The sequence below is a fragment of the Lonchura striata genome, chromosome 1 (genome assembly GCF_050655825.1).
Source record: "Lonchura striata isolate lonStrDom1 chromosome 1, ASM5065582v1, whole genome shotgun sequence".
NCBI lineage: Eukaryota > Metazoa > Chordata > Aves > Passeriformes > Estrildidae > Lonchura > Lonchura striata.
Window position 1 is genome coordinate 7,467,439 of NC_140703.1, and position 12,387 is coordinate 7,479,825.

The 12,387-nt window shown below is 34.5% G+C and overlaps 1 protein-coding gene across 1 annotated transcript in view; it reads right to left on the reverse strand.

Moving 5' to 3' along the window:
• NCAM2 (neural cell adhesion molecule 2) overlaps positions 1 to 12,387 on the reverse strand; it is a 263,496-nt gene that overhangs the window by 54,751 nt on the left and 196,358 nt on the right. Inside the window, exon 12 of the mRNA XM_077790949.2 lies at positions 6,934 to 7,107. Coding sequence (XP_077647075.1) covers positions 6,934 to 7,107 — 174 coding nt within the window. The remainder of the gene's footprint in view (positions 1 to 6,933; positions 7,108 to 12,387) is intronic.

A 12,387-nucleotide genomic window follows, 5' to 3' on the forward strand; every position in this document is an offset into this window, starting at 1 on the left:
CGAACACTTATCTTCTGTAATACACCTTAAAACCCAATAAAATGTGTGTGAATAAAATAGTAGAGAAAGGACCTGGTTTGAAAAAAAACCCCACTAATTTCACAAACAAACTGCTAAATATGGAATTTCTATCCACAGAGGCATTTAGAACTCAGGGCAAAGCCCTAGCAAAACATGAAATTTGGCCCTCCTGCAACCTGGGCAGGGGTGGAGCTGATGATGATAAGGATCCTTTTGGGACCTTTAGGAATTTAGGAAGCTAAATTATTCTAGAATTTCATTAAGTACATGAAATGCACTCAGATGAAAAAGGAAGTAAACAGAACCTGCTGAGATATGAATGTCAAATTACAAAGAATTAGTTATTTCAGATTTGAGCTATAAATTGTTAAAACCCTGAGAGAAAAAAAAGAAAGCTGTGTTGAAAGCACGTATTTGCATTAGTGCTTGTAACTGGATAACTCCTTATTAGCTGAAACCGAAATTTTAAATTTGTTGTTCTTTGATTTCCATATATTTAAGATGCTGTACAAGCTCAGATGTTTTCCTTATGCTATGTTTATTTTTCAGAAAAATAATACAATGCAACTTGTTCACATGTCAAGGGTTTTCTTTTCTTCCAGAAAGAATAAATATTTAAACATTTCTTAGCTAGAAATATTTTTCATCCTTTCATTTCGCCTTAAAATGGAAAACTGTAAAAACATATTTCACTTCTTCTTGCCCATAGCTTGATTATGCTGTCACAAATCTTCAAAAATTATTGTCTCCTTCAATAAAATATTCACTAAAGAAATATAAACATATGTTGATAAATTATCTCTGGTATATTTTGATATCACTGCATGAAATATATTTACAAGTAAGACTTTTACTATTGAATAGTATTATACTTGGCATGTTATTTGTAAAGTTTCTGCTTTCTGCCACCCAAAGAAGAATCTCTAATGTCAAAAAATATTCTTGACCATTGAAATACAAAGCATAGATATATAGATTCAAAATTGCATTTCTCATAACATGTTGATTTTCTACACCCTCCTGTTTTTTAGACCACAGTTTGGCAATGTATGTATGACTTTATCTTATATAATTTGTCTATTGTATAAATTATTTTATGCTAGTCTCCTGCAAGAGCTAATTTATAATTCCAGGGATAATTTCACTAAAAGGGTTGAAACTCAACAGAATATCTCATGAAAAAATGCCAAAACCTAGAGATACCAGTAAAAATCAGAGATTTTGAGCCTGTGGGGTTTTTGGGTTGGTGGGTTGGTTGGCTTGGTTTGCATTTTTTAGTAGATCTAGTTTGGTTGATTTGGTTTGGTGGTTTTCCTGTTGTTTCTGTTTGGGTTTTTGTTTCCCTGAAAAACAAACAAGATGAGACATTTCCGTTTTATGATCCAATCATTTCATGCTAAAAATTGTTCCTGATATAAGAAATTCTAAATTATCTAGGCATTATATAGCAACTCCCCTAGAAACTCAGAAAAACTAGAAACTTTCTCAAATGTCTCAAGACTCAATGAATAAGAGGCTTGCTTTATGAAATATTCCAAATTTATTAAGTTTTTATATGAAACATAAATAATTGAATTTTAAAAATTAAAATATAATTAATTAATTTTTTTTTGCCTAAAAAATTCACAGGATCAATACTTAGAAATAGGATAAAGAAACTCTGATCTGTAATCTGAGAATTTCTAAACACAAGTAGTTTAGAGGAAGCGAAGGTGGAGGGTGTGTGTGGATGTGTAAAGGTGTGTGGCTGTGTGTATTGGTTCCACAAATCCCCAAATGTGTATCTCTTCTCTAAGACTGCCAGCCATCCACCTTTGCCAGAGGTGAATTTCCACAGTAATCTGAATATGGGACTGTGTTTAATGTATTCCTCATGTTCTATTACCAGCAAACTGAATAGCACTAGAAATGCAGAGACAGTTTTTTCTTGGTATTTCACTCAGAAATATATAATGCCCTGGAAAAAAAAAAAATCTTTATCTGTCTAGCTGTGCTACCTATAAATTGAAGAACAAAGGAAATTATGTCTTTTGTATTCCAGTTGAAGATATTCAAATGTTTTCAGAGAGTGAACATTTTTCAGGTGTCAAGTCCACTTCCACAGTGGTTTGGATTTGTGTAAAAGCTAATTTTTACAAATGCATTATCTGCTGCCTGTAAACCAGAATTAGTAATGTCTATAATGCTATTAAGACATAACAAGACCTTAATGGCTTCTCTATTAGAGTTAAACCAGTGGTGCTTTCTAAGGGATTGAATGAAGAGAACTGAATTTCAGAGACTGTCTTGTTTCTTCTTTGGAAAATCAATATTACATGAAATGGACAAATAAATGATGTTTTCCTTATGACATCTTTGTTGATTAGACAGGAACAAATCAGTTCATGTCCTTTCTTTAAAAACAAAATTGCACAGAGGATTGTGGTTGGGTGATTTTTCCCAGCACAGGTATCTTACACCTTGCCACTGGCTTCTTTGTGCTTACAGAAGAAACCCTGGTGAGTGCTCTTCACCTGTGCCTATCCACTTGCTGATGGTGGATGGGCACCTCCCACACTCAGGGATTTACCAGCTGTCTGGGAGAAAGGATGCAAACTCTCCTTGCAGAATTAATCTTGCCACTACTATCTGCATTTCTGCTACATCAAGATCAGTGGGTTTCTTTTCACTTCTGACAGAATTATAAATCTCTGGGCCCTGAGGGGACTGTTCCCTTCTCACCCACCTCTCCTTGGAACTCCGATCCACAGAGAATTCCACTGTAAAGTTGGATTTGCTGGTAGCCTCCAACAAATCTATTTTCATATTCACAGGAGCACTGAAAAAGTGCAGAAAAATCTCACTGCCATTTGCTCCCTGATCTCTTGCTGAATTATGAGAGTTTTGATTATGATTTTAAATCCCTTAATAGACTGAAATTGGTGTATCAGATGATTACTCCACTTTCTGTGCTCTGCTTCAATAGCTGCAATCAGCACAGACTTTCAAATGAAATCTTCTTCATTATAAAAGACAAAGGGGAGAGAACAGGGAAATAGATATTCCTGGTTACAGCTCCAAGACTAGAATTTTCTCCTTACCTGAAAACAGCTCAAAGTAGTAAAATTTAAGACAAAAGTCACCTTTAGAGGGATTTTTTGAAGAAAATGGCAAATGAAGAGAATTGCAGACTGGGTTTGGATAGGATCCACTTCATACTGCTTAATCATCTTGATTAAACTTATTTGTATTTACTGGATGATTGATTACAGAAGAATACCTAACAACTTTGATAAGCATCTATTGTGGTTTTCATATAAATAGAACACTTAAATCTTAGTTGTAAAAGGTTTTATACATAGCTATTGGATCATAACCAAATGAAAATTAATGACTTGATAGCATTATGAGCAATTCTTCTCAAAAAATTTCTGAAACACCTATTAATCACCTTTTAATGCTTTATTGATAAACTTGCTTCTGTAGCCACATTTCTATGAGGCTTGTTTAATTTTAAAAAGCATTTTTCATTAATTTTATCACTTTATGGTTGTTCTGTGTTACTGTGTGAAGACAACTACATTATTCCTTTAAGTCACAGTAAAGAGGGAGCAGAAGAGAGTTTAGCCTTGAAAATCCCTGTATTGAAATTCTAACAGTCTTTCAGGCACAATATTTTCCTACATGCAAGTTTTTGTCTCTTTCCATTAATGATGTTTTTGGAATTTGCACATTTGTACATTGTGGCAGGAAAGGTTTGCAGTTTTACCCCTCCTGAGTTAAATCAGACTGATAAATAACCATTCTGTAAAATTCAGAATATTTTGCCACTTACTACTGGGAAAAAATCATCACCCATGCATTATGTATGCACCACCACTTGATACGTGCGAGCATTTATCTGTCCCTGTGTAAACAACATTTATATTTGAATCTTAGCCATAAACCATCCCTAAAATGTGAACAGATGGAAAAAGTAGTTTTGTTTCCATTAAAGAATATTGACTGAGTGTGGAAATTATGATGATCCAACTGCAAATGGTAATACAGAAAACTGACTGCATTTTAAATATCCTCCTCTTAGCTGAGATGATGTTGAGGCATTCTAGTAAAGTGGTTCTTCATTATTAAGCACAATCAGAAACTGTCCCAAGAACCTGTATTTGTTATTATCCTTTAATAAAGTATTCTAATGTCTCAAAAAGCTGAAAGAAAAAAACAAAATATAAAACAGCACCTTCACACTAATAAAAGCTTCCTTGAAAAATATTTCAGGAATTGAAAATAGGCATTTTGGAGGTGGCATATCAAGGTTATCTTAACATGACACTGTAATTAGGGTAAAATATAAATATAATTAATTAGGGTAAAATATAAATGGAGAGAATTTTAAATGGAAAAAATTGCTTAAACATCTGAATGCCCAGGGAACATGCAAAGGTTCAATATTCCATAAAGATTGCATTTAATTTTAGCAACATTTCCTTTTTAAAACAGGACACTAATTTTGTTTTTTGACATCTCCATTTGTGAAAGCTTTTTCTGTTCTGGATTGCTATGTCTGTGCTTTGGTAACATGTTTTGGTTTTCTGGTTTGGCCCTATAGTACTTCACAAATTGAACAAGTTTTCAACTTATTATGGAATATCTGCAGGGACTTACGATAAATAAAACCAGGTCACTTTTGATTTCCCTATAAAAGTACATAGTATAGCTTCAATAAGATTTATGAAAGCAAGATGTCTTCTGTTTAGTAAATACTTGACAATCTGAAGTACTTTTTTGATTTTAAATAGTTCGGAGAGCAATTCAAAGAAATATAGGATATATATTCTCAATCTTTATATACAGGGGCATATCAGTAGAGATTTCAGAAAACATCATGAATTAATTATGAATGTGGAATTAATTTTTCATATGTCTTTTCAATATTTATGTATTTACTACATGACTGTTTGTAGACAAAGATGGCTTTTCAGGTTTACTATTTTTGGTCATCACTTGGAGTAATTTTTGGTAACATATGCTTTTAAGAGGTATCTTTAATATGTCCAAAATCATAAGCATGACCTATTTTGTTTTCTCAACAAAACCTTTCAGCATAGAATTAGGAGACATTGAAATGAGGAGGAAAACACATACTTGCAAGATGGTATACCCCCTGAAATTGTCCATGTGAAAAAGGAGAGTAGAGTATAGAAAAGAGGATGTGGGGAAATAATATGAAAGTATGCAGGAAGTAATACAGTTCTCTGCTGAAAAAAATGTTTAATATGAGTAGGAGTGGCAGCAGAGACCATAAATACCTACAATCTAGTTCATGGTCATCTGCATAAGGACTGCAGGTATTTGTACCTATCACTGTACTCCAATTTTAGAACTATAGAATTCAAACAAGTCGTGGACCAAAATGATTCCAAGATCAATTCATATTATACAGAAATTGCCAAAGTGAGCAACAACTTAAAAACACTCAATGCTGAAAGAAAGCTTCAAAACGAATTTTTGAAGAAGCCAGTTCCAGTCAACTCTAGTAACAAGGGTCTGTCAAACTACATGACTTTCCTACTGTAATCCATTAATTTTTTAATAAACTTCCCAACAACAGAAATAATAGGAAAGAAAGTTTTAGAGGGAGTAAGGTGACTATGTTTTTCACAAATTTAACACTGAAGATATGTGTTTGTTCTGTCTTCACAATGAAATTAATCATCTGTGTGATTGACTGATTGACTCTGTAGTCACTGAGTTTTTACTCATTTTCACCCTGCTGCACCCTACTATGCAGACTGGTCACTTAAGGTTTTACATATCAAAATAAAATTATTTTAAATTCATTGAAGGAAGCAGCTATGTGAATAAACATCTCTAACTAGATCTGCAACATTGCATGAAAAAAAATGGAAGAAGTATACCAATATCCATCAAAGTGCCTGCCCTGCAAATAGAGGCACATTAGATCTTAGATCTAATGATCTCCTAGTATTAAAAGAAATTCAAGTTATACTGTGTATGAATGTTACCATTATTTACATTATTACATTTATACACACTGTCTTGGGCTATGAAAAACAAAATATATGGAGTTATAAACCTGTTTTATGAACATGTTAACTAGATGTTCATTATATGCTTCTTTGAAATAATTCTCTAATTTTGAACATGTTCAGTTTAGTGCAGAATTGTTGTGTTACAGTATGTGAAAGAGAGAACACACATTTGCAACATTTTTGTCTCCCCTGACTCTGCTGATTGCTGAAAAACCATTTACCTCCTGAAGTATTAATCAGAAACTGTTGAGGCTGCCTTAACTAGCACTGAAAATACCAAAAGGCATATTTGGATATAAGAGTTAACATTACTCTGTGTGAACTCCCCAACTCACCAAGAGCCTAAAGAACTCTTGTCTGTTTGGGGAGGCTTATGCTCTTTTCTGCCAAGAGACATGCAAGTAAATACCCTTTTAGAGGGCATTTAAGGTTTGTTTAGCAAACATGATCCTCTTGAAACAGGTATCTTGAATATTAACAGGTATGTAGAAAGCTACTATGTAGCTCAAAGCCAGTAAATAGTGCCCAGGATTAAATAGTATATAACGGTTTAATTAAAATAATTCATTTAGCTGCATACATAATGCACATTCTCAAATGCAGTGTCATTTCTACTCTCTGAAATGTATTGCTTCAAAAGCTGGCTTTTGGTTGGACATGAAAAATGGATAACAATTGTTCCTGCTTTTTTTTAAAAAAATGAACAGTTTACTTTTACAAATTTGTGGGACTATTTCTAACTGGTGTAGAGAGGTCTGCACTAATACAGAGATACAGGTACTGGACTTAAGACAAAAAAAGAAACAGTTAAGAAATACTTCCAGTATTTTCCTTGGACATTCCTCTCAAGTAAAATACTTCAAATTATTTTTTGTATACTTACTTTGAACTCCATGGGAGCGAACTATTTTCCAGGTTTCTGAGGCTACCTCTTTCACATCCACTTGGTAGTGGTGAATGGGCACGCCTCCATGTGAATCTGGCTTGTTGAAGGAAACCTTGGCCGTGGTTTGCGACAGCTCTAAGACTCGTACTCCGTACGGATTTGATGGCACATCTGCAAAAGTACAAACACAGTTTAAAAATCAGCAACAATTAGACAGACCTAAGCAGCTGATAACTTACCCACATAAGTCTCCTTAGGTCTTCAAGGGAGAAAAAAAATAATTCTGGATATGGTGTAATATATTTATGTTAGATAAACAAGATTTCTACTACAGAGCTGTAAGAAAACCACATTGTATGCTAAATTACTGAAAAAACTTTTTCCATTTTTGCCTTTCTTTTATAATATGATCTTTCTTAATAGCTAATTTCATCATATAAAAATGCGGGAGATCAGACTGTTGACTGTATAATTATGTAAAAGAGAATAACAAACTTTATATCAAATTTAACAAAACAAACAGTTACAGCTAATTAGGTCATTCAGAGTCTAATTTCTTTTAAATAAGCTTATGACAAAGAACCTTATAAATAATTTAGCCATTTTATGAAATTCTGAAACGCAGCTGAATATGTGAATCTCTTTTTCTTTTCTCAAAGACTGGATTTCAAGCAACTAAGAAAATACATTAATGGAAGGTTTCTTATCCTCTGCTCAGCTTAAGAACTAATTTACAAATTAGGTTGAAAGAAATATTTTCTCTGAAATCAAAAGCAAGAGTATATTTTTCAAAGTAGAAAAGAAAATGACTGGAAGAATTTTAATTCTGTGGACAGAATACCAGGGTTTTGAAACAGCATGAAAAATTTGTTTACTGATCCGTCTGAAAATGATTTGCATACCTTCTATATCTGGCATCACTTTTGTCTCCATGTTATGAAAGATATTTTTGTAAGGACATGCCAGAATTTGAGCCAAAGTCTGTAATTTGGTTAGTGGGTAAGGAACCATCTACATAAAATATTGTCTGTATTCAAAGGTTGTCAGACAGTTGTGAATAAAAAGAAATCAATCTGAGCTTCACCCAGCATTGGTACTTGAATGAAAATGAGACAAAAATTTCTACAATATATTAAAGAACAGATTTAATGACATATTCAGCCACAAATTCTCAGAAAAAAGGACACTACCAAGCCTGGTCTAAAGGTGCTGATTTCTATAATCTCTTAATTATCAGAAACTTAATTTTTTTCCAGAAGAACGTCTTTGTCAGTTGTCAGACTTGAGTGTCTTTATGCAAATATCATACCTCTTACCACTGGCATTTCTAATCCCAGGTCTCCTGAAACCTCCAATACTTGCTGTTCACTGAGTTAAAACCAGCATAGATTTTATATATATATGGATAAGAAATTGTAACATCTCTTACTTAAAGACACAACTATGTGAATACATTGCATTACAGATTTTAGTAGAATTCAAGTTTCAGCTTGAGGGATTCAAACCTTTTCCTATTCCAGAAAACAATTATCAGTATATGGGATTTTGCAATAAATTTTTCTTAGAAAGGGATTGAAGATCTGTGTTCAGATAAAAAATGACCAAATGTAACCAGTCTGTTATTAATCCATGAAAACACAGACCTACTTTTTTGATCTCTTTCTAAATGGGTCAAAAAGTTGGGGGTCTTTAGAAAAAAGAAATTATGCTCAAAAAACACACAAGCTATTTTTTCACATGCATATCAATAGTCAGTACTAAAGATGACTGATCTTTGGGTTCAATTACAAGCTAAAAGCTGCTGTGGATACCCACAGTATTAAAAATAGCTCCTAAACTTCTGAAAATGCTTTTTCTCTTATTAAAAGTGTTCAAAATAAAACAAACAAAATGAGGGGATGAATGAATACCTAATTTCATTCATACTATTTTTATGTTAGTTTTGGATTATATTTTTAATAAGCCAATTCTGTGGTCTTCCTGTCTGCATCAGAACAATTATTTGGTCTATACTATGAATCAAAAATGTGTTATTTACATATCCACTCTGTTCTTGGTTTTCCAAATGTTAAGGAGACACTTCCTTGTGTGTTAATGCCTGTATGTGGTTAAATATAATAAGCATGGCACAGGGAAGATGAAATCCTTCAGGAAGAACCTTATGTTTGCTACTGCAGATTCTAGTATAATTTCTGCCAGAGGAAGATATGATTCCAGTTGATAATGAGCATGAAATTAAGCTCCTTTGAAAACCCAGTACGATAGTTTGTGTATCTAGCACAATGCAATATGTTTGGAGCTCACTGAAGTGTAAAATACATCCACAATACTATTTTAAATATGTGTCTCACATTCCAAGCCACCCACACATGCAGGTAAATTCTATGCAGTTTTCAAAATTGAACTATATGAGTTGTAAGGAAGAGAGTGAATCACCTGAAGAAAATATAGATGAGACACATTCCTGGTGAAAACCAAACCCAAATACTAGAAATACCATCAAGATATATTAAAATACCTACTATCTATTTCCAGCTAGGCAGATCCTTAACTTTTTTCCCCAATGAAGATCAATAACAGCATAATGAACTGAATCTAATTCTGTGGTTTTCTAATGAGTATGAATTTGATCTTGCAAGGTATACAGCTTTCTGGTCCTGATCCAGCTAAACATTCCTGCATTTGAGCTGTCCCCTGTCAGTTGCAATTACTTGCAGCATTGCCGTGATTTTCATGTTAGAATTGCAAGGTTTGTGGATCAATGTTGAGCAGGAGTGAAGAATAATTTGCAGTACTGTGTACTCTGGAAGGATAGAGCTTGGATTTTTCTTTTTCCTTTTCCTTCTAAACCAAATGACAAAATTAATCTTAGAGGAGGTTAGCTACAGGCAGTGATCACTAATTCATATACTCTTGTACATATAAACTGAAGGACTAAGTAGTGGAAAAAGGCAGAGATTTACTTTCTGTGATTTAAAGATCACTTAGTGATAGCAAAGATTCCAGAATACTTCCTTGGAAGTTCTGCTGCTATTTTTTTTTTTGTCATTATACTGCTGTCAAAACAAGAGAAAATTCATCACAAATTCAGCCTTGAAATTGGAGACATAAAAAGTCCTGACAAGTGTCAGACATTTTTCCAAACTCCATCTTCTTTCCACAACATCTATTTCTCTGCCCAAAGTGTGACTATATTTACGTATGATATTAAAGAATTGTGAGGAGTTAATTTAGTTTTGATTTCTGGCTCAATACTGGATGTCAGGTGCACATGTGCCACTTTCTGGAGGCAGCCAGAAGATGGAGGAAAGCCTTTTCTCCGGGGAGACTTTGCTGGTAAACATTTCACACCTCACATGGGATAGGCAGTGAGCAGGAGACCACCAAGGATGCTGTGGTCTGCAGAGAGATTCCTCCAGTCAGATGGGTGAAAGGTCTCCAGCAATAGACTGCAGTGGAAGGCTGGACTGGGCCAAGGGTCTCCTGCAAGCAGGAGAGATTTTGGGAGTAGCCAGGGGGTATAAAAGTGCTCAACATGCTCCTGGGGGCTTTTAGAAACTTGTCTTTTGGCTGGGGGCTTTTTGGCTTTGGGCTTGGTGGCTGGGGCTTTTTGTGTCTTGTTATTTTGGGGATTTTTGAGTCTGGGGTCCTTTTAGGTCTCATTTTTTTGCTTTGGTTCCAGTCCTTTGGCATGTGCTTCTTGCCCTGGGCTCAGCCCTTGCTGGCTCTTGCTCACCCTCATGCCTGCCTGTGTCCCTGCCTGCTTTGCCCACAGGTTCTTGCTTTGTGTCTCTGCTCCCCTCTCTCTCTTCCCTCCCCTCCTCCTTCATCCTTTTCCATTTTCCTTCCTCCTGTCTTTTCTAGCCGTCTTTAGTAGGGAAGCTCCTTTTTTTGTTGTTTGTCCATACCACCAAATGGTTCTCAGGTACAAGGTTGACTTGGTTGACTTAAATTCATTCTGCATCATTTATTTTTAAAAGAACTCACAGTTCCCCACACTGGAACACAACAAGAATAAAATAAAATCAAATAGTATCCCCAAACAATAGGTGTAAAATTGCACCTCATCTATTTTGTACTCAGTACATAATGCTGGTTTGCACAAATGGACTTTGTGATACAATGGCCTAAATATAATTGGTTTGGTTCCAAAAACAGTATCACAAATGATAGAGAAGTACACATAGAATTATGAGTTCATATTTGCCTCCACTGATGTGTAAAGTCTCCTTCAATTATGACCAAACTTGTTCAATAAATGACCACTTTTTATCACTGGGGATTTTCTTTTCAAGCTATTTTTTGATAGCTTTATGGAAGAAAATAACTCCCTCTCAGAGTTTAGCAGCCCTGGTATAAACAGAGAAAAGGAGGTGATTCTGTGAGTGGGTAGTGGGCTCTGGGATTGATTTTCCAGTCAGCTCTTGTCTCCTGTCTCCTGTCAGCATGTCACTACTGCAGATCTCCAGCTTTTCCTCTTTCTGTACATCTGGCATATATATTGGCTGAAAATAACCATGTCTAAATGCTGAATCTAAATAGCACGAGGACCTTGGAAAGGAAAGAGATGAGGCTGGGGACTAGACTTCTGGAGTCAAAAATCTCTATGAAATAGCATGTGCTTATACATTCTCAGAATGGGAAAAAAACTCAATATTGCATCTACATAAATTTCTTTTGCCAAATCTCTAAGAGTGCTGGAAAAATAGACATTTTTTTAGTAAACAATACCTCAGCTAGCGAATAAATACATAAATTATAAATTAAAATAAGACACATTCACACAAAGCAAAACACTGCTGCTATGTTGATAGTTTTATACCTATTATTGTTGAAAATATGTTGCTGTTTGGTTAATTTTTAAATAAAAATCCTTTAGCTAATGCTGCTATTATGTAAACAGCAAGTTTTAGAACAGTAAGCTAGATTAGGTCTGCCCATGTGCTTTTGGAGACAAATGGCCTTTTGGCAGAATGTGATTTTCTTTTTCATTATACTGTTCTCCAGGAAAAATTAAGTCCTACTACTTTGATTTTCTTTTACCTGCATGGAGATGCAAATACTTGATGAAAAAAGGGACATCCATTAACCAGCAGCAAAGTGCCAGCATCAAAACTACAGAGAAGTAAATTTCTAGATTTAATTTTGTAGTCTTTGTCAGTTGTCAATCAGCCTTTTCATATTTTGAGCATGACTTTATTCCATAAAAGAGGTTACTGGGTGTATTTTCTGTGAAGTTCAATTATGGTCTTTCCCATGTCCTCATTTGCTTCTGTTGTCATTGCCCGTATTCACTGACTCTCTGTGCACAATGGACGTTTAAAGAATATCTCATTTAATAAAGTGGTGTAGGAGTTCTGAGTATCTAATGACATAATTTACTTTTTTCCCCTGTAATACTCCTGTAGAAATGAAAAAGATAAATCATGCAGCTCTAGCAGATGTAGCATC